Genomic DNA, 22,665 nt, shown 5'->3' with positions numbered 1-22,665 from the left:
GAATGAACCTAGAAATACTGCGTGGCAGATGGTAGGTGCTCATTTGTGAATTGTTCGGTGGATGAACAGGTGGTGGAGTAGATGAATGGATAAGTGTATCGACGAGTTAATGGTGGATGGGCAGATAGAAGGTTGGGTAGGTTAATGGGAAATGAATGAGTGAGTGAATAGATGGATGGTTTGGGTTAGTGCTTATGTGGGTGAGTGACTTTTAAAATGGCAAGTTTCAGTACAGTGACCAGGATACTTATGATAATGTGCAGTTTGTAGAGGCTTGAATTTTTTCTAGTCAGGAAGATCTCACAGAACACCACCAGGATTTGGAGCAGCGCATGGCCAGGAAGTGGCCTGTACATTGCTGAATTGTCATGCCAGGTCATGAGGCTCCAGCAGCATATGTGGTTGGTGCTGGGAGCATCTCCTGTTTTTGCTATTCTCATCATTTTTCCTGCTCCTAACAACAGCATCTCCTCTCCTCTTTGAAGAACTACTTACTCCTCCAAATATGATCTCATGGGTGGGCATGTGACATAGGCTGGGCTACTGAGATGCTTGCCCCTTGGAATTTGAACCTGGAGCAGAAAAACACTAATCATGTCCTAGAGCTCCCATAACAAAGTACTACAAACAGGGTGGTTTAAAACAACAGAAACTTTTTGTCTTACAATTCTGAAGGCTACAATTCCAAAATCAAGTAGTTGACAGGGCCAACATGTTCCCTCTGAAATCTATCGGGGAGAATCCTTCCTTGCCTCTTCTAGCTTCTGGTGTTTGCTGGTAATCCTCGGCATTCCTTGGATGCATCAACCCAGTCTCTGCTCCCACCATCACATCGTCTTCCCCCTACATGTCTCTGTCTCTCCTCCTATATGGACACCAGTCTGGATCAGCCACCCTACTCTGGCAGGACTTCATCTTAACTTGAGTACATCTACCAAAACCCTACCTCCCAATAAAGATCCCATTCATAGGCATGGAGAGCTAAAACTTCAACATATATTTTGGAGGGACACAATCTAACTCATAGTGACATGAAGCCTGAGAGCATATGGAACTTATTCATCTGAAGAGAGGAGCCTGAAGAGACTCCTTGGATCCTTAATATGCCTTGGACCCTGGTTTTCCAAAGTCTAATGGGGAGATTTTCCTTGATCCCATGAACTATACCTTCATATCCTTACCATAAACTCCTTTTAATTTTGTCTTTTTACCCTTTGAGACAGAATTGGTTCATGCTGCCTGCTACTGAAATATCCTAACAGCTAAACCCAGTCCTCCAAGACAAAGGGGATGAGTGTGGAATACACACACACACACACACACACACACACACACACACAGAGTCATCTCTCCCATCTCCCCCTTAGACCTTGAAAAATGAGTTTGGCAAGAAGAGGCCAAGGGGTCCCTTTATTAACTTAAATGAAAACAAAAGGACTTTCCCAGTTCCCCTTTATTCAACAAGGGCACCTCTTTGCCTCTGTATTTTAGTTCAAGAAGCTCAGATGGTTCACCAGCTGGATTGTGTTGAATTCTTGCCTAAACTTGTCACAGGGCTATCATGACAATTAAATAGGGGAAACAAATTTGAAACAAAAACATGAGCTACAAAGTACTACACAATAATGAAGGCCCATATCTTCAAATGAGGAGGATTAAGCAGTAACTTTAGATTCAAAGACCCCTTCAGTTAAAAAACAATGCCTTATCCTACTTTATTTCCCTCTATAAACACTTTTATGATCTGAAATTATGTTTATTTGTATTTATTTACTTATCCACTATTGTTCTTTCTCCACTAGAATACAAACTCCACAAAGGTAGGGGCTTGGTTTCATTCACTGCTGAACCCACAGTGCCGGAAGGAATAAATGAGGGAATGAAAGCAACAAGCTCCAAACCAGCTTGAATGTTAGCACTGTAGACAAATTACTTAACCTGAGTTTGAATTTCCCCATCACTAAAATGGGGATGGTAAAACCTACTTTGCTAGGTAATTTCAGGAATTAAGAGGAAGTAGTAAGGCTGCCTATTCATAGTGTCATCTAGACACAACAGCATCAGCACCACCTGGGAGCTTGCTAGAATGCAGATTCTCAGGCTCCAACCCAGGCCCACTGAACCGGAATCTGCCTTTTAACAAGAAACACAAATGACACATATGCACATTATAGTCTGAGAATCTTTGAACAGAGGTATATGAAAATGTTTTATAAACAATAAAGCAATAAACACATACATAATCACTACCGTATTTTCAGTTGTTTGCCATTAAGTACCCTATTTCACTTATGTGTCACAGGCACATATCCCAAGAGCCTGGTAGAGCACTTACCACAGTTTAAATACTTAATGTGAGGGGCACCTGCGTGGCTCAGTCAGCTAAGTGTCTGACTTTGGCTCAGGACATGATCTCACAGCTCATGAGGTCAAGTCCCACATTGGGCTCTGTGCTGACAGCTCAGAGCCTGGAGCCTGCTTTGGATTATGTATCTCCCTCTCTCTCTGCCTCTCCCCTGTTTTTTCTCCTCCCCCCTCAAAAATAAACATTAAAAATTGTTTTTAATTTAAAATAAATAAATACTTAACATAAGACAGTGCCTGATAACAATAAATAATAATCTTAGAGATCTGATATACTGCTGGAGAGTATATTAACATGTAAAATCTTTCTGGGAAAATACTCTTTAAACTTTTGTGCACATGCACACAATTTACCAAGATGTCTAGGACAACCTTCAGTTAGGGAAAAAGAGAGACAACTCAAGACAATATATTTGATGGGTTAAAATAAATTCTGTATACACAAACAACAGAAAGCTTGCAATCACATGATTATGGAAATACTGTATTCCCACTACATTGACTAAGCAAGATTTATGCAGTCTAATTTTTTAAAATCATTCTACTGGGGTGCTTGGGTGGTTTACTCGGTTAGGCATCCAACTTCGGCCTAGGTCATGATCTCACCAGTCCCAAGTTCAAGCCCCACATATGGCTCTGTGCTGACAGCTTAGAGCCTGGAGCTTGTTTCAGATTCTGTGTCTACCTCTCTCTCTCTCTCTCTCTCTCTGCTCCTCCCCCACTCATGCTCTGTCTCTCTCAAAAATAAATACACATTAAAAAAATTTTTTTAATTTCTCTATTTGTTTCCCAGTCTGCCTATTGACACAGGAGGAGGGGTTAGGGTTAGATGCCATATGCAAGAATTGTGTCCCCATGTTACCTACACTCTGTCTGACTTGGATACAAAATCAGGGGTTCCCACAACCTCCTTCCCTCAAGGCTTGATAATTTGCTGGAACTCACAGAACTCAGAAAAATGCTGCATTTACTCTATCAGTTAATTATAAAGAATACAAATGGACAAATGAAGGAGGTAGTTAGAGTGAGGTCCAGAAGGGTCCCAAAGGCAGTGGTCTTTGTCCCCTTGGGTTTGGGGTGCACCCCCCTTCTGGCACGTGGATGTGTTCACCAATTCAGAAGCTCTCCAAAACCCAGAGTTTAAGGGTTTTTATGGAGGTTTCTAAACGTAGTCATGATTGTAGCAGTTAGTGATTAACCCAATGTCCAGCCCACCTCCCTGATGATCAGAGGGTGTTGCTAAAAGTTCCATGATTTTAATCAAGGTCTGATCTTTCCAGGCACCAGCCCCCATCCTGAAGCTACCTAGAGTCTCACCAAGAGTCACCACCTTAGACCAAGAGAACATTCCTGTCATTTTTATCATATGGGAAATTTGAGGGTTTTAGGAGCTCTGTGTCAGGAACCAACCAAAGACCAAATATCTTCCTTATTGTACCACAATAACAATGTTTACATTATTTCATAACTATAATTCATAGTTGCTTTGTTTGTAGATGAATTTTTAAAATTGAAAGAGTTATAATTTTATTTTATTTTCTACAGCCACTTGCTTTCCTGAATTTTCTGACTTTATTTTTACTTTTTGTACTATTTTGTTTTTACCATACCCCAGGTTTTTTTCCCCAAACTTCTTATAATACCAGATATTCTATGAGGTCTTCATTTGCCTCAGAGACCTCTTCCCAGGAACCTCAATTCTCCTTCTTACTCTTTTTGGATTGGATTTACTGTTTTCTGAATCCTGGGTCTTCCCCTTTCTGGATTCATTTGATCGTTTTCTAGAGCTCATCTTCGAGAACATTTCTAAGGCAGGTTATGTGAGAATTAATGTTTGAGTCCTTCCAAATATCTTGACTGATAATCTGTCTGGGTATAGGATGTTGATTTGGGTCCCTTTGTAGGTAACCTGGTTTTTCTTACTAAAAGCTTTTGGGGTTTTTTGGGTTTTTTTCTTCCATAGTGATCTTACATTTCACAATGCTGTTCTTTGGTTTAGCTACTTCCTTTTCATTTGTTGGGTATCCAGTAGACTCTTTAAACTGGAGGCTCAGGTTCCTTATTTCTGGGCAGTTTCTCGTATTATTTCTGTGACAATTTGTTCCACTCCACTTTTGGTCTTCTCTTGTATTAATCTTCCAGGTTTCTTATCTTTGTACTCATTCATTTCTGTTAAATATTGTCATGTCAATTATGGGTCAATAAGACCAGAAAAAGTAAAATAAAGATTCAAAAAATATTTTTTATCTGCCTTGCATATTGGAGGATTTTCCTGAAAAAAAAAAAAAATACTTGAGAATAGGGAGATTTTTTTTTTTTTTAAATCTGGGAGCTCAGTGTCCAAGGTTCAACTGATGAGGTTTGCTAAGGGTGAGTGGAGAGTTGGCCTTTAAGCCAAGTAAACTTTCAAAGGAGACGTTTAACTTCTACAGAGTGAGCGCTCTGGATTTGGGCTGGCAGGGTGGAGATCTGGCATTCACAACTTAGCCTACAGGTGATAGTGGGGGACTGACTGTTCTGTATGGAGACGTTCTATTCATTCCCTTATTTTTGGCAACACATCTCACTACCACTGTCATACCTGGCATTTCCGAGTCCTGAGTTTCTCTGAAAACATTCTGGAAAGCCTCAGTTATACCTCCTTTTCACATACTCCTAGAGTATGGATTTCACTGCGCTTCATCATTACCAACCACTCTTCTTCAATGTTCCATCCTATAGAAAATCCTTGAAATCTCTCATTGCCTGATGACCTTTCTCCTGTTAACCTTTGTCATTGTAGGCTTATAGCTTTTTATTCCTATACTATTATTTTAGCAGGGAATTCCATAGGGAGAAATGATAAACAGGAGTAGCCAAGTTAAGTTAGATTTCGAAAAATAAAGAAACATGACTGTTCTCACACTCAGCATTCTAGATTTTTCAAAATCATAGCTGAGAAGTCATTCCTGTATTTCCAGAGTACCCTACAACCACACTGGGATTTGGAAAGAGTTCACCGTGGTGCTTTTCCTACTAATCTAGGAGGAAACGATCACATTTTTCCTGTGGTGCCATCTAAGAAAGTTAATAAAGTCACACAGGTTCACCTACATGACCGTTTCTCCCCTTGTTTGATCCCCTACCTGAGAGCAAGAAAAGAGGAGGGGGAATACAGTCCTACTTCCCTGAGATGAGATGCAACATTCGAGGAGTCTCCAGTTCCTCCTTTCTCCCCAAGACAACCTGCACTCTTTTTCTTTTTTTTTAATGCTTATTTATTTTTGAGAGAGAAAGCATGAGTGGGAGAGAGGCAGAGAGAGAGGGGGACAGAGGATCTGAAGCGGGCTCTGTGCTGATAGCAGAGAGCCTGATATGGGGCTCGAACTCACGAACCGTGAGATCATGACCTGAGCCAAAATCAGATGCAACTGACCAAGCCACCGAGGTGCCCCCAACCCTCACTCTTTTCTTATTTACTATTCTAAATAAACTTATTGAACATTTACCATCTTTAGGCTCTGTGCTCAAGTGCTTTACAAACATTCTCTCATTTCATAGTACCTTATGAAGTGGGTACTACTGCTCCCATTTTATAGAAGCAGAAACTAAGGCTCAGAGACCAAACTAAAACATGCCCAAGCCCTCTGATCTATTTAGCGTCAGCAATGCAAGCAGATAAACCCAGATTTGTCATTTTCCAAAACCTTTAAACCACCATCTTGTAAAGTCACTGCCCGAGGTGAGAATACCAAACATGGTCCCTAAACCACTATTAAGTTTGAAGACTCTGGGTTACAAGAGTCATCATCTGTAATAGTCTTCCCTCCCCCTGCTCACCAGAAGGTCATGGCTGGCTCCAGTACCCCAAGCCTCCTTACCCTCTTAGCAAGTTGCTTCAGGGTCAGGGCATGCTCCTATCCTCCCCCTCCTCCCTTTTCTCCTCTTCCTCCTCCTGGTTTTAAATAATTTTAGACTTACATAAAATGTCACAAAAATAGTACACAGAGAACCTTATACCTTTCACCCAGCTTCCTCTTGTTAACATCACACAAAACCACAGTACAATTACAGAAACCAAGAAATTAGTATTGAAATAATGCTATTAACTAATCTACTGCCCTATTCAAACTTCAAAAGCTTTCCTTCTGATGTCCTCTCACTGCTCCAGGATTCAGTACAGGATCTCAGATGGCATTTAGTTGCCATGTCTCCTCAGTTTCCTCTTATCTGAGACAGTTCCTTAGTTTTTCTGCCTCCTATGACCATGGTGTTTTCTTGTGATTAAATTGAAGTTACACATTTGGGCAAGAATCCCACAGAAGGGATGCTCTGCCCTTCTCAGGAGGTGTGTGAGGTCAATGTGCATTACTACCAATGATGTTCATCTTGATCACCACTTTTTTCCACTGTTACTATCTTTCTCTAGGTAATTGACAAATACTTTGCAAGAAGATACCTTGAAACTGCAAATATCCTGTTTCTCGTCATATTTTCACTCACTAATTTTTAAATCTATCAATGATTCTTGGCTATGATGATTCCCCCAAGCACATCCTGTCTCCAGATCTCATTCACTTCCAAATTAAAGTCACATCTGAGTATACCTGAGGGACAGAGTCTACTTTGTAGGCCTGTGCCCCAGCTGCAGGGGAGGTCGGGAATTTGAGTCCTGATTTCTAGACTGGGATACTAACATAAGGATTTCTACAAACATAAAGAGGACTTTCCAAGGATGATAGGCAGTCATGAATATGACTGATATCCACTGTAATCACCAAGTTATTTTTTTTTAATGTTTATTTATTTTTGAGACAGAGAGAGACAGAGCATGAACGGGGGAGGGGCAGAGAGAGAGGGAGACACAGGATCGGAAACAGGCTCCAGGCTCTGAGCCATCAGCCCAGAGCCCGACGCGGGCCTCGAACTCACGGACCACGAGATCGTGACCTGAGCTGAAGTCGGACGCTTAACCGACTGAGCCACCCAGGCGCCCCACCAAGTTATTTTAAAATGAAAAAAGCAAAAACACAGAACACTACTTAATACAATACTATCACTTGTAAAAAGAGCAAAAATAGTCTACATGCATAGACTATCTCTGGAAGGTTCTAGAAGAAATAGGTAACTGTTTTTTCTGAGGAAGGGAAGTTTATTATCAAAGAGGGGGAAGACTTGATTACCACTGTATACTCTTTTGTACACTTTGATTGAGATGGATGTAAAGGAGGTAAGGAGAAAGAAAGAAGGGAGGGAGGAAGGGAAAGAAGGAGGGAGGGAATGACCATCTTTCTTGCTCCTGTCATCCTCAATGGTGGGCTCTAGTGTGGCCTCCAGCAAGGCCTTCTTAACTTTTCTTTCTCCATCTAGTGCCTGTAGGTACACCAGGACACACCCTTTCCACCCTCACAAGGAGAAAATTATAGAACTTGCCTGGGCATAGAAAGTGCTTGTTACCCATCCAGCTGGAAAGGAGGGTGTAGCTTTAATAGGCACATTCGGCTTCTTCGCACCGAACACAACATGTTCTCCACAAACACGAACACAGCTCCTTAGTCCTGAGGACTGAGTGAAAATAAAAATACATTTCAGGAATCAGTTGCCATTTCTTAGTTGCTAGACATTTAGCATGTTCCTAATACTTAACAAAGAAGTTTACATTGGATAACACCCTGTCTGGTCAAATAAAACCATAGATAAAGGAAAAAACAACAACAACAAACTCCACCCCTTTCTCCTCCCAGCAGCTTTTTCTCATTCTCTCTCAGTTAATTTATATGGAGGACTGAGGGCTCCTACAGTGGGAGTGCAAAGATGCTGGAGGAAGAAAGCTGTTTGTGTCTACAAGACAAGCAGGACCTTCAAAGGTCCTCTGAGCACTTATTTCCTTTTCCTGTTCAGTGAATAAGAATGTGGTCACATTTCTTATCCAGTCCAATCCACTCATATCCTATATGATAATGCAGACATGACTAACATACCTTTGGAGAACACTAATTGTCACATCAGTTTTTCAGTATCTCGGTGTCTGATAACAGTTATTGTTTTAATATTTGTTTGCACAGTGGACACAAAGTTTTGAGATCAGGAGACAGAGCTCCTCTTTATCCTCCACCTTCTGCCAACAGAAGCCAACCACAACTATCTGCTAACTTAAAAACATCTGAAAACAGGTTTCTAGACACTACAGGTTATTATAGGCAACTATCAAGCTCTTATCCAATGCTTCAAAGTGCATCTCAAAGGGGTGCCTGGGTGGCTCAGTCGGTTAAGCGTCCGACTTCGGCTCAGGTTATGATCTCACGGTTCGTGAGTTCAAGCCACGCGTCGGGCTCTGTGCTGACAGCTCAGAACCTGGAGCCTGTTTCAGATTCTGTGTCTCCCTCTCTCTCTCTGACCCTCCCCCATTCATGCTCTGTCTCTCTCTGTCTCAAAATAAACGTTAAAAAAAATTTTTTTAAATAAAAAAAAAATAAAGTGCATCTCAAAAATCATCTCCTTTCCAAAATCTTTTCTCATACTCCCCCCAACTCTGCAAATTTGAAGTAGATACCCCACTTCTGTATTCTCCAGCATCATAAATAGATCTGAAGATAAAGTCTGTGCCTAGATAATCTGAGTACTTTCAGCACATATCACAGTGTCTGGCCCATGGTAATACAATGGCTGAATGAATTAAATAAACTAATTCATTGCTTGATTGGTATCTGTAGATTAAATAACTGATTCTGTGTGTTTTTTAAGAAAGGGTGATTGTTGTGTGTGTGTGTATATATATATATATATATATATATATATATATATATACCTGTATACATATATACATATGTATACAGGTATATATGTATATATACATATACATATATACATATGTATACATGTATACAGGTATATATATATATGTATGTATACATACATATATATGTATATTTATATACATATATATGAAATTTTAAAGCCAGAATACACCTTTTAATTCATTTCTAACCCAGGACCTTAAGGGATGTGTCAGACCTGTGTCATAAGAATGATAATAACCAGGTAGTAAGTAAAAAAAAAAAAAAAGTCAAGGACACAAAATATGGATGAAACTCAAACTCAAAAACATAATGTTAAACAAAGGAAACCAGACATTAAATAGCACATACATCCTGTATCATTTATGTACAATACAAAGATCAGCAAAACCCATGTAAGTAGTTAAAAGTCAGGATAGGGGTTCCTGCTGGGGGGACCGGGGCGGGGGGGGGGGTTGGGGTGGGTAGCTGCAACTAAAAGGGGGGACTAAGGAACTTTGGGGGACTGGTAATGTTCTATTTCTTAATCTTGATGCTCATTATACAGGTGTCTTCCATATGTGAAAATTCATCAGCTATATATTCATGATTTGTGTTCTTGCATAGAAATATAAAATATATTTCAATTAAAAGCTTAAAAGACAGAGGTGCCAGCATGGCTCATTCGGCTAAACATCTGACTCTTGATTTCAGCTCAGGTCATGATCTCATGGTTCCTGAGATTGAGCCCTGCTTGGGATTCTCTCTCCCTCTCTCTCTGCCCACCCACCCCCCCCCCCCACTCTCATGTGCTCGCTCTCAAAACAAGTAAGTAAACATTTTTTTAAAAAGCTTAAAGAATAACAGACCAAACAGAAAGCTTAAAGCCAACTAAATTCTTCAGCAAAACCCAGATATTTTCAACTAAAATGAGACCCCAGTTTGGTATAAATGAAACCATTACTACTTCAAGGTCACACAGGAAATTGTAAAGAATGTCTATGTCCTAAGCAGCCATGCGCAGTCTCCACAAAGCAAACCTTTAAACATTTGCTGCCCCAGACAACATATCTGCTCAGTTGGTGTTGGGCACACAGCGAAGTGGGACCAGATGACAGCTGACATCATTCCCATAGTTGACAAACTTTACCAAATTAGGAAATTCGGTTTCAAGTTTTAATTGCTTTGTTTTAATTATAAAAACCCACATTTGCTAACAATTATTCAACTGACCTTTTAAAATTAAATGTAAAATACTTTCAAAACCCATTACAACGGCTGAATATGGTAATGTTCAAGCAAAACCAAAGATTCCACTTCTAAATTTTATAGCATTTTAAATGAAGTTCTTACAAGCGTTATGTACTTGGTGTAAATCGCTTAAAGTCTATATTATACTGCATGAAATTCTGCCATGAACTGAATGAAATCCCACCCTGCAGTGGCTGTGGACTTTCCATCTCTCTACCCATTTCACAGATGAGGAAACTATCATTGCCTTGACTTTTTATAAAACCACTGCATCCTTAGAGCTCAGCCCCAGGCCTAGCACGTAGTAAACACTCAACGGATGTGCGTAATATGAACCAAGGAGGCTTGGACAGGTTGTGTAAACTGCCCAGTCACCCACCCTTCAGGGTGGCCCAGCCTTCTTCGGGAGTAAATCCGACCGGAGGCGACGGGCTGCACCAGGTGGTGAATCTGAGGTGAGCCACCGGATTCCGGCCTGGGGCATGGCCTTGGGTTGCCCCTGGTCTCCCATTGTGCATATTTGCGGCGCCTCGCCCTTCTCCGGGGTCTACATCATCCTCTTACTCAGAGACGAGCCGCTCTTGTGATCGCAGGTCCCCAGGCTCTTTAAAGGAGACATGGGACTCTCCGGGCCTGGACGTACCCCCGGGGTGTGAGTGACAGGTATACCTGGAGGGCAGGGGACGTAGCCAGTCTAACCACCCGGGCTGCTAGCCCCAGCGGGACCTCGGGGAACCGGGAAAACTGGAGGCGGCCTGCGAGGGTCGGCTGAAAGGTCGCTAGAGGGGCGCAGAGGGTGAGCGTCCGCCCCGGTTCTCCCCGCCATCCCGCCGCAGCCCTTCGGCCACCCTCGGCCCTCACAACTCTGCGGAGCGCTTCTCCGCTCCGGGAGCGAGACCCAGCAGGCCCGGGGCTGGGCGTGCCCTCACCTGCCGCGGCCCGGCCTCCGGGGGCCGCGCAGGGCGGAGACCGCGCACCCGGCGCCCCGCTGGAGGCGGGCGCCGAGCTTCGGCAGGAGGTCACGGGCGGCTTCCCCGCAGCGGCCGCGCGCAGCACGGCCGGCCCAGACCAGCGGAGCCGCCGCCTCCGCGAGCGCGGGCCCCGGCGCCCCGCTTCGCCAGTTTCGCCACCTTCGCGCGCCGGCCGGGCGGGGGGCGCCTCCGCTCCGGCTCTGGGGGCGCAGGCGTCCACGTGCGCGTCCGCGAGGCTGCACGCCACCCTCGGCCGGAAAGCAGGTGGGTGCCGAGGGCTGGCGGGGGCGAAGAGGGGACTGAAACGGGCACCACCGATGCCCGAAACCCCTACCTCTTCTTTTCAGCAGCCCCTTGCACGTAAATAGCTGCTGAATTAAAAGTAATGTCCCTGCTTGGGACCACTTTCCCCAGCCTTGCGTATCTGGTCTCGCAAAATAAACTCTCCGTCTAGCCTCAGGGGCTGCGCTCATGGGTCGAGGAGCAGGTTTCTATCCACACACCACACACCTCCTGGCCCCAGGACCCTGCAGGGCTGCAAACCGACAGGCCCAGGGGCCTTTGGACGGGCACTCTGATCTTCTAGGGGAAGCATCAGGGGCTATTTCCCCCGTTTTTCTGTCTGGCCGCCTGTCTGCCTCTATGTCTGTCCTTCTTTCTTGCATTTTCTGTTTGCAAGGTGGACAGCTGGGCTTCGCCCAGGGAAGGCAGGTCTGCTGGTGCACTTTGCTTCCCGTTCTGGTCTCCTTGGATGTACTTTCCCCGTTGGAGTTTGCTGCTCTCCTCAACAAGTAACAGCTTGCTGCAGATGAGAAGTTCTCTCAAAAATGAAGGTGCAGAAAGATAGGAGAGGAATGTGGGGAAACCAGATTGTCTAATTTTAGCCTGAATTTCGCTGTAAGGGAATCACCATGTATTGCCTAGGTGAGAAGTGTTTTGACTGCCCAGGTTAGGAAAAGACCTATGACTGATACTCATGAAACAAGCAGTAAGGAGTCGCTTGAAAGTACAAATTTTTTAAAATACCTAAACCTCAAACCATAGCGTTTTAGAAATTGTGAGGGTCTTGAAGTCAAATAGTTCAATGCCAAGTTATGGAGTTATCTTTATTGCCTCCTCACTGGGAAAGATGTTAGTAGAAACACTTAGTGAAGGCTCCTGAGAGTTTAGCTCATGTGGTGTTGTAACTCATGTGGTGTAGTTCATATTGGTGTTGTAACTTTGTCAAGGACGTGTTCCAGTGTAGTGGTTGAAAGTTTGGAGCTAGAAACACCTGGATTTCTGTCTGGGCTCCACCATCTAACTTGCTGTGTGACTTCCAACAAGTTGCCTTACCTCTCAGAGCCCGAGTTTCCTCATTTCTAAATGGGATTGCTGAGCAGGTAAAGAAGATAACACGTACTCCATGGTTCACACAGAATACTTCACTGGGTAAGTACAGAATAAATGATACTTGAGCCTGATGATGACAGTGAAGTGAGAGTTTAGGCCCAATTGCATAGCATTCACTGCCCATGCAAGAGGTGTCCGCAGGTGCCTCTGTGCATGCAGAGGTACAAGCGTTACATCGCTGGGCTCCTTCTGGTCATAAAAACACAAGGCGCTGCTTCTGAACTCTTGAACTTGATTTGAACAAATGAAATCTGTCCTAAGCCTGTTCAGATTTGCAGTGTATCATTTTTGTGTATTTTGAGATTCTCTGATGCTTTCAAACGTGAACAGTTTCAAATGCACAAAAAACTGGTATAACACTGGTGGTATCATTATTACTTATTATTAAAAGTAATGTTTCTCAGGTATCACCATGGTCCCTGGCTTAATATCGATTTGGGGTAGGTTGAAGGGGGGGGACTGAGTCCTGGAGCTGATTGTTCACGTGGCTGTCTGGACTCAAAAGTGTGAGCCACAGACCAGTGTCACCAGGAGCTTGTTATAAATGCAGGGTCTCCACCTCTACCCCAGACCTGCTGAACAGAATCTGCAGGTTAATAGATGCCCAGTGGACTTGTGCCCTTTCCATCGGAGAAGCTCCTTCTTAGGAGTTGGAGTGCACTGATGTTTCTCAAAAATAGGCCTTAAGTTAAAAACTGAGAATAGACCAAGGGTTGATGGGGGGCGGGAGGGAGGGGAAAGTGGGTGATGGGCATTGAGGAGGGCACCTGTTGGGATGAGCACTGGGTGTTGTATGGAAACCAATTTGACAATAAATTTCATGTTAAAAAAAAAAATAGGCCTTAAAGAAAACATGCATCTCTTATAAGCCGTCTCTATGTAGTAAAATGAAAAAGATGTGTTATCATTTAAATGCCTGATAATTTTATTTTAAATCTTTAAAAAAATTTTTTTTAATGTTTATTTATTTTTGAGAGAGAGACAGAGTGTGAATGGGGGAGGAGCAGAGAGAGAGGGAGACACAAAATCTGAAGCAGGCTCCAGGCTCTGAACTGACAGCACAAAGCCCGATGCAAGGCTCAAACTCACGATCCATGAGATCATGACCTGAGCTGAAGTCGGACACTTGCCAACTGACCCACCCAGGCGCCCTATTTTAAATCTTTAAATAGCCAGGAGAGGTAGTATCATGAGCTTTCTGTTATAAAAAATATTTTTTAATGTTTATTCATTCTTGAGAAACAGAAAGAGACAGGGCATGAGCAGGGAAGGGGCAGAATGTGCTTTCTGTTTTAAAAGTAAGACAGAGCTGGGCTGCCTGGGGGGTTCAGTGGGTTGAGAAACCGACTTCCGCTCGGGTCATGATCTCACGGCTCATGGGTTCGAGCCCCGTGTCGGGCTGTGTGCTGACAGCTCAGAGCCTGGAGCCTGCTTCAGATTCTGTGTCTCCCTCTCTCTCTGCCCCTCCCCCACTCATGCTCTGTCTCCCTGTCTCAGAAATAAACATTAAAAAAAAAAACCAAGGCAGAGTCCCCTGTTTAAAAAAAAAAAAAAAGAAAAGTAAAACAGAGCTGTCATTTTAAGTTCAGCCAGTTTTGGATTCCAGTGTTCCTATTTCCCCCTGAAACATGTCAGTTGTGATACTGCTTAGCTCATTTTTATTCTTGTTCCTCGAAAGAGAGGAAAACTCTGAGTCTGAAGTTCTCACCCCATCTGTGTTTTGAAGAGTGGGCTTTGTGTGTCTGTCATTCCTGTTTTCAATCTTTTACCAGAGTTTTGTCCAAAAACTTAATTGATGCACTGAATTTACCAACTCTTATATAATATAAAATGGTAACTCAAGTAAATCAAATACCTGGCAATAATTGTTAATGACCTATATCTTTATATGCATTTAAGGTAAAACTACATATTATATGACTGAAATAGAAACTATTTTGCTATACTTTTGTTTTTTTAATTTTCATACCAGAAGATGTCATCAATATTTGTAGGAGGAATGTAATAATATACATAGATAGATAAAGATTTTCATGGCATCCTTTTCTAAAATAAACTTTATCGAGGCATCATTTGTATATAACAAAGGCATCAAACTGTATGTTTAAAATCTGCATTTCTGTGGTGAGCACAGCATAACATAGAGTTGTTGAATCTTTATATTGTATACCTGAAACTAATGTAACATTGTCAACTATACTCAAAAAAGAATCCGTGCATTTTTATTGCATGCAAATTATACTTCCATGAAAGTGATTGTTTAAAAAGATATCAAGGATTGCCATGATTTGTTGCCTATTGCCACAGTAGTTCAGAGAAAGTCAAGAAAAGTCCATAGAGACAGAAAATGAAGGTTGATGCATTGGGCAGGCACAGAAAAAAAATAGGTCCTGGGGGAATAGAAAGATAAAGTTACACAAATCTGGAAAGCTTGAGACCTTATAAGACTTTTTGTCTTCAAGGTTCAGATGTTAAATTTAATATTGAGTACTGGGAACCCTGCAGAGTTCCTGAAGAAGAGACTAAAATGGAAGAAAGTTTTGCCCTGCAGGACGTACTGGCAAGCTCCTGTTTCCTTCTCACTTTCTGATCCATGTCTCACTTTTTGTCGGCAGACACCTGCTTTTGCCACGATGCTCTCATCCACGGACTTTGCATCTGCTTCTTGGGAGCTCGTCGTCAGAGTTGACCATCCAAATGAGGAGGAGCAGAAAGATGTCACATTGAGAGTGGCTGGAGACCTGCATGTTGGGGGGCTGATGCTCAAGTTAGTAGAACAGATCAGTAAGTTCCCGTTTCTTGATGGTTTCCCTACCTTTGAAACCTTCTCTGTTGTAATAACAGTAAATGGCTAATCTAGGCTGTCTGATCATCTAAGTTTTTCTGTTTATTTTTCTTACAATGGCACAGAGAGCAAGCCCCCTCCCCACAGGAGGAAGAGAAATAGAGGATCCTGCAAAAGGATGTGTCTGTTTCTTTCACTGTATCTAAATATCACTGTGGGGGTGCCTGGGTGGCTCAGTCAGTTAAGCTTCCGACTTCGGCTCAGGTCAAGATCTCGCGGTCCGTGAGTTCAAGCCCCGCGTCGGGCTCTGGGCTGATGGCTCAGAGCCTGGAGCCTGCTTCTGATTCTGTGTCTCCCTCTCTCTCTGCCCCTCCCCCGTTCATGCTCTGTCTCTCTCTGTCTCAAAAATAAATAAAAAACGTTAAAAAATTTTTTAAATATCACTGTGATGAGGTTCAGGCTCTGTTTTCTACCCACCCCACTTTAGAGACTTTGAAGAGGTGCTGAGGCTTGTTAAGCCTTAAGTTGTAAAAGGGAATGGGAAGCTGAAGACCCATTTGTTGAAGTTCTTGCACACAATGGATGGACTCTTAAAGTTCGTTCTTATTCTACTTCATCGTATTTTTCATGTTTGCAGACATATCCCAAGACTGGTCGGACTTTGCCCTTTGGTGGGAACAAAAGCATTGCTGGCTTCTGAAAACACACTGGACCCTGGACAAATATGGAGTCCAGGCAGATGCAAAGCTTCTCTTCACCCCTCAGCATAAAATGCTCCGCCTCCGCCTGCCAAATGTGAAGACAGTGAGATTGCGTATCAGCTTCTCGGCTGTGGTTTTTAAAGCTGTCAGTGATATCTGCAAAATCCTGAGTGAGTACCCCAGAGGGGCCCTGTGCCCTTTGGACTGTTAGCAAAGGAGGGGAGGAAAATTATGTGTGCTTTCTGCCTGCAAGCATTTGGCTTTACAGAACATTTCCCTTACTAGGAAGCATACTTTTCAAGCCTGGTTCTGGGGACTTTAGCCATGTAAGTAGAGTTAAACCAAATGGAACATTATTGGAGGAAATCAGATCCACTTCCACAAAGCTTAAAGCTATTTCAAAAGAAGTCTTTAAACAGAAGAAACAGACCCATTAAGATCCCCGCCCCCCAAAACAAATTCATTCCTCTGAGCCATAGTAATATCATCATTATATTTAAGACAAACAAGCAAGAGTTCCATTAAATCATTACCACCATAGAGTTGATATATGTTTACTGATTTTGAGATAATAGTGTTGCAATGTCTTAACTGCTTTCCTAACGCTTGGCTCTAGTAAATACTCTATCCACAAAAATTATTTGTGGAGTTTAAGGAGAAAAGTACACTTAATTATGGATTGAAAACTAATTCTTATGGCTTTAACAGTCATTAGGGACAACACTACCCAAACCATTTATTTGTGGCACTTCTATAATGGAAGTAAACCCTGCATCATGGTTCTTACTTCATATTTTTTGAAAGCGTGTAGGTACATTCTATGGTTCCAAGGCTGAGATTCAGCATTTGAATATAGTATATACAATATATGAGTGAGTGACCTATCTTTCCCATTAAACTATTCATTCATTCCTTCAAGAAATATATATTGATTAGGCAGGCATTGTGTTGAGTGCTAGAGATTGCTTAACAATAAAAATAGGCCTAAATCCCTTCCCTGCTTGAGCTTACATTCTAGGATACAGGGGCAGAAAATAAATAATAAATGTAAACATTAATTTAAAAATAGGATGTTTGGGGCGCCTGGTGGCTCAGTTGGTTGGGCATCTAACTTCGGCCCAGGTCATGATCCCGCGCTCCGTGGGTTCTTGCCCCGCGTCGGGCTCCGTGCTGACAGCTCGGAGCGTGGAGCCTGCTTCAGATTCTGTGTCTCCCTCTCTCTCTCTGCCCCTCCCCTGCTTGTATTCTGTATCCCAAAAATAAATAAATATTAAAAAAATTTGGGGGTGGGGGGCGCCTGGGTGACTCAGTCAGTTGAGCATCCAACTTCATTCGGCTCAGGTCATGATCTCACTGTTCGTGAGTTCGAGCCCTGCGTCCCACTCTGTGCTGACAGCTCAGAGCCTGGAACCTGCTTCGGATTCTGTGTCTCCCTTTCTCTCTGCTCCTCCCCTGCTTGTGCTTCCTCTCTCTCAAAACTAAATAAACATTAAAAAAATTTTTTTTAATTTTTAATAAAAAATTTAAAAAAATAAGATGTTAAAAGGAGATTTTGGTAGAGAAAAAAAGAAAAGCTGTGACAGTATATGCAGGACTAGGAGTTCCAGTGGGCAGTAGGGGCTGGTGTGGTGTTAAATAGGGTGAAGACAGAAGCCATTACTTGAGCACACCTGTGTTCTAACACCTAGCACAATGCCTGGCACACATTAGCTACTCATTAACTATTAAGCGAACAAATGAATGGAACCTTCTAGTACAGAACTCCTCAGCAGTGCCCTAGTACATGGTGGGCAAATGGCAAGCACCAGGGCACCTTGTTTTCAGTAATATTCCAATGAGGATTGGAAAACAAAGTAAATGATCAAATAAAACCCAGTCCATAGTAGACTGGAAACACACATCATGGCTGGGACTGAAAATTTGAGGTTCCAAAATATACAGAAGCAGTCAGATGTTCTTCTCTTTTCCAGATTACGTCTTCATAGTAGTCATAAAGGGCTCAATGTGCCATTTTTAGTCACCTTTTTTATATCTGTTAAATTGAAGCTAAATCAAATTTAGTAATATGATGAGTTTTCCCACAAAGATAGGACAAGACACAAATCTTGGGCTTGGAGATGTAGGTTTTGTTTTGTTTTGTTTCTAATGCTTCTACTGGAAATTCTGATTCATCTCCAGGTCTCGTATATAAATTATGCATTTGGAATGGGCACAGGTGTGTGTTGCAACCTGACAATCAAGCATCGTTAGTTATAGAGGAAAAGGATGGAGCTGAACTGCTAGCCTCAGCACTAAGCAATGTTTGAAAACTGGCAGGACCTATGGAATCAGTGCATTTGCCTCCCAGAAAGCTGCTCACAGACTCTAACGTCCATATTCCTCGGCTTTCACTTGGAATCATATAGAAGCTCATGGTGGTTCATGGTTATCAGGAGCTCTGATTGGCAATGGCAGTTATAAATATATTGGACTAATGGAAAAAAAATGGGAATCATCTTGGTTTGAGTTCTCCAGAAGCAGACCCTGAGATAAGAATTCAAGTACAAACATTTATTTTGGGGGGAGGAGATTCCAGAAAACACTGGTTGGGGGTGAGGAAGTAAGACTGGAAAGAGAAGCTCTTCAGTAAGAGAGCATCACCAATCAAATCACACTCGGGGGCAATTGGGGGGCTTCTGGGAGACAATGTAAACATGCCTCAGAGCTATCCCACCCAATGGGTCAGGGACTGGGGATATTAATATACCGCTCATGTCAGTCACTGAGGTCTGTTTTTGGAAGTGTTAATTCTCTGAACTTGTGTGGCCTGTTGCATCAGTATTTGGGCAGTGCACACTCTGGCATCCAGAGCAAGCCCTCAGGCAGAAAGACTCTTGTCCTTTCTGCCACTGGAAGTCGGGTCAGAGTGCACTGAAATGGTGAGGGCCCAGAAGAGATGGGCAGGACACCAATACTGTCTGCCGCAGGGATGAAATTAGCAATTGTGCACAGTGAAAGGGAAAGGTTCTCGGGATCTGTGTTCAAGAAAGAAAATGGTGGGGTTCTTGGTTGTTATTTTAAAAAAAAAACTGAAGAAAGAAAAAAGAGAGGGAGGGGAAATTATAGCCAAATGCTACCTGGGTGATGAAAGCATGAGGAGGCCATTATACTATTCCTTTTGCTTTGTGTATGTCTGAAATATTTTCATAATAAGTTAAAAAACAACTAGAAATTTTATTAGATTAAATCTTCTGATCTTTGACCCCCACCCCCCCCACACACACCCATCTATTTCTTCCAAAGGGATGCAATTTAGTTCCATTTACTTCTCAGGAATTTCCTGAGAAATTATTTCAGATGCCTAGCATGACTCTGAGTCTTAGAAGGTATTTTCTTTTTACTCTTTGATAGTTTTTCTTCCTTCTTTATATTTATTCAATTGTCTGTTAGACATTAGAAGATCAGAAGAACTCTCCTTGTTAAAGCCTTCTGGTGACTATTTTAAAAAGAAGAAAAAGAAAGACAAAACTAACAAGGAGCCCATAATTGAAGATATTTTAAATCTGGAGGGGTCTCCAACGACTTCAGGTCCACCAGGTATGATTCATGACAGGTGTTTTGTTTTATTCCATGCTTCAATCCAAGGATTTCTTAAATCCCAAGAAATCTCACTCCTCGGCTCCTCCCTCCTCTTCTTCCCTCCCCTCCCTTCTCCTCCCCTCCCCTCCCCTCCCCTCCCCTCCCTTCTCCTCCCTTCTCCTCCCCTCCCCTCCCCTCCCCCACCCCCCAAAGAAGGAGTAAAATTGCAGGATTCCTGTGATGAGGAAAGGATATGCAATTAATTTTAGAACTCACAGAATTTTTTTAACAAGGTTTTTTTTATATTTCATTATTTTTTTAAGTAGGCTCCACGCTCGACGTGGGGCTTGAACTCATGACCCTGAGATCAAGAGTCGTGTGCTCTACCTGCTGTAGAGCTCATTATTTTAACTGTGTTAAATAATGTTACTGATGAAAGCAAAACTTTAGGAGAATTGGCTGTGAATTTGGGGAGAAAAGAGATTAATTGGATCATTCAAATATGCTTTTCCTGATCCTATCTTCATGTGATTCTTTTCTGAATGCAGTTTAAATTTTGCATTGGGCATATGGATGGGGTACCTGAGTGGCTCAGTCGGATAAGCGTCCGACTTCGGCTCAGGTCATGATCTCGCGGTTTGGGAGCTTGAGCCCCGCGTCAGGCTCTCTGCTGACAGCTCAGAGCCTGGAGCCTGCTTCAGATTCTGTGTCTTCCTCTCTCTCTGTCCCTCCCCTGCTCACGTTGTCTGTCTGTCTCTCTCTCTCTCTCTCAAAAATAAATAAAACATAAAAATTTTTTTTAAATAAATTTTGCATTGGGCATGTAACAGGAGGGCAGGTAAAAATTCTGGAAAGACAATATCCTTGTCTTTTTATATAAAAACAAACTGCTTACAATATCAAAGGTTTTCATGCAGAGTATATCCCAATGCAAAGAGTAAAAGGGATTATTTGCATTTTCCTTACACAAACCATGTGATTTATAAGCCATCAACTAGCTAGGTTCTTAAAACTGGCAAGTACTATTATTTGTTTAAAGGATTTGCCCAAAACTATAGTCTGTACATGCATTCTGTGAGATCTTCTGTTCTCTAACGGTGCCAAAACTTACTGCTGAAATAGAATTTTGGGGTTTTTTTTTAAGTTTATTTATTTATTTTGAAAGAGAGCGCACACAACTGGGAGGAGCAGAGAGACAGGGAGAGAGAGGGAGAATCCCAAGCAGGCTCTGCACTGCCAGCAGAGAGCCCGATGTGGGACTTGAACTCACAAACCATGAGATTATGACTTGAGCCAAAACCAAGAGTTGGACACTTAACCGACTGAGCCACTCAGGTGCCCCAAATAGAATTTTGAATTACTGAGAAGGAGATAGTCCCCAGCATTTGTCTGGGTTGGTTTTGGAAGCTTTTGCGGCCTGTGAGTTCTCAGCCTTCCCAGGAGGTAAAAAACGCCTCCCCCGTCATGACTCATCTCCTTACTTTAAATAGTGCAAACAATTAAATTCAAAATCCATTTTAGCATAAGCAGTATTAGTATTTATTTTCCCAAAGATTCCTCCCTCTGAGTCTCATGTCATAGTACAAGCTTGCCTCTGCCTTGCAGTAAGTCCTGGATTATATAGTAGAACCATGACTCCCACATATGATCCCATCAATGGAACGCCGGCGTCATCCACCATGACATGGTTCAGTGACAGCCCTTTGACCGAACAAAACTGCAGCATCCTCGCATTCAGCCAGCCCCCCCAATCACCAGAAGCACTGGCTGATATGTACCAGCCTCGGTCTCTGGTTGACAAAACGAAGCTTAACGCAGGGTAAGGACATGGCTCCATTTTCCTTCTCTGTTAACTGGTGTTGTTGATATAGTAAGAGAGATGCCACAGAGGTGGGGGAGAGGGGATTGTTTAATTTTTAAGTTAGCATGCCTGGGGATTGTACACTGTTAGCAAAAATCAGCGCATATTTTGGCTACAGAAGGGAGAAATGCCACCTTTGGTCATTGCAAGAACATTTGAAGTATGGCAACATTTATGTGTTCTGGTAACTCAATGGATTGCCCTATGTGAATACTACTTCTCCATTCCTGTGGATGTGCAAAGTGTTTTTGAAGGGATGTAGAGCAGTGTATAAGTGGGTTGGTCCCATGGGGCAGTGGGGAGATCCAAGGTGGCCCACCTGGCCCTCATCGCCTTTTGTGGAACACCACACCTTCTGTTAGGTGTTTGAATGAGTGAGTCCTTCAGCTTTGAAGTCATCTCAGAACATACACTCAGACTACTTCTCAAACCACCATTTCTTTCACTCCCCACTGTTCACCACATAAAGTCAAGTTGTTCACAGCCTTCTACTCCCAATGAGAGCTGGCCCAGCAGGTGTCTCCATCCCGTGCACTCACATACCCCATTCCCCCTACGGTGCACACACACACTTTCTATCACTACCTTTGCTCTGCTGCAAGATTCTTTTCCTTCTTCCTGCTCGACCCAGCCACATACTGTCTCCTACTCAGAAACACCATTCTGGATGGGTTCACCTCCTTGCACTCCTGTTCTGACACTTACTCACTCCCATGCCACCATTTCCTACCTTATGATGCTCACTCCCCCACTGGACTGCCACTTCCTTTAGGACAAAGGTTGCATCTCAGTCATCCTTATGTTCCCCGCGCCCCCCCCCCGAAAGCCTGTTATAATAGACTTTCAAGCCATCTTCTTTCTGTGGTACTGGATGCCACTCATCCCTGCCTCGTTCTGCTGTTAACTTTTCATCTCCACCCCTCACCATTGCCCAGTACTTACTTTTCAACTCTAGAACTGTACCACCCAGTATAGGAGTCTCTAGCCACATGTGGATATTTACATTTAAATTTGAATTTAATTAAAA

The 22,665-nt window shown here is 42.8% G+C and overlaps 1 protein-coding gene across 3 annotated transcripts in view; it reads left to right on the top strand.

Moving 5' to 3' along the window:
- The first annotated feature begins 11,340 nt into the window (after positions 1 to 11,340).
- The window catches only part of FERMT1 (FERM domain containing kindlin 1), a 35,085-nt gene continuing 23,760 nt past the window's right edge, over positions 11,341 to 22,665 (top strand). Inside the window, exons 1-5 of one of the 3 annotated variants that reach the window (XM_015073864.3) lie at positions 11,341 to 11,605; positions 15,349 to 15,517; positions 16,156 to 16,389; positions 19,649 to 19,795; positions 21,383 to 21,596. In XM_015073864.3, coding sequence (XP_014929350.1) covers positions 15,367 to 15,517; positions 16,156 to 16,389; positions 19,649 to 19,795; positions 21,383 to 21,596 — 746 coding nt within the window. In that variant the 5' untranslated portion in view covers positions 11,341 to 11,605; positions 15,349 to 15,366. Of the gene's footprint in view, positions 11,606 to 14,254; positions 15,518 to 16,155; positions 16,390 to 19,648; positions 19,796 to 21,382; positions 21,597 to 22,665 lie in introns of those variants that run through there. The other 2 variants (XM_053200228.1, XM_027069596.2) reach the window with 2 other exon arrangements.

This window comes from Acinonyx jubatus, chromosome A3 (assembly GCF_027475565.1).
Source record: "Acinonyx jubatus isolate Ajub_Pintada_27869175 chromosome A3, VMU_Ajub_asm_v1.0, whole genome shotgun sequence".
Taxonomy (NCBI): domain Eukaryota; kingdom Metazoa; phylum Chordata; class Mammalia; order Carnivora; family Felidae; genus Acinonyx; species Acinonyx jubatus.
The sequence above is the reverse complement of the archived record's forward strand: the minus strand, read 5'-3'. Positions and strand labels throughout refer to the sequence as shown.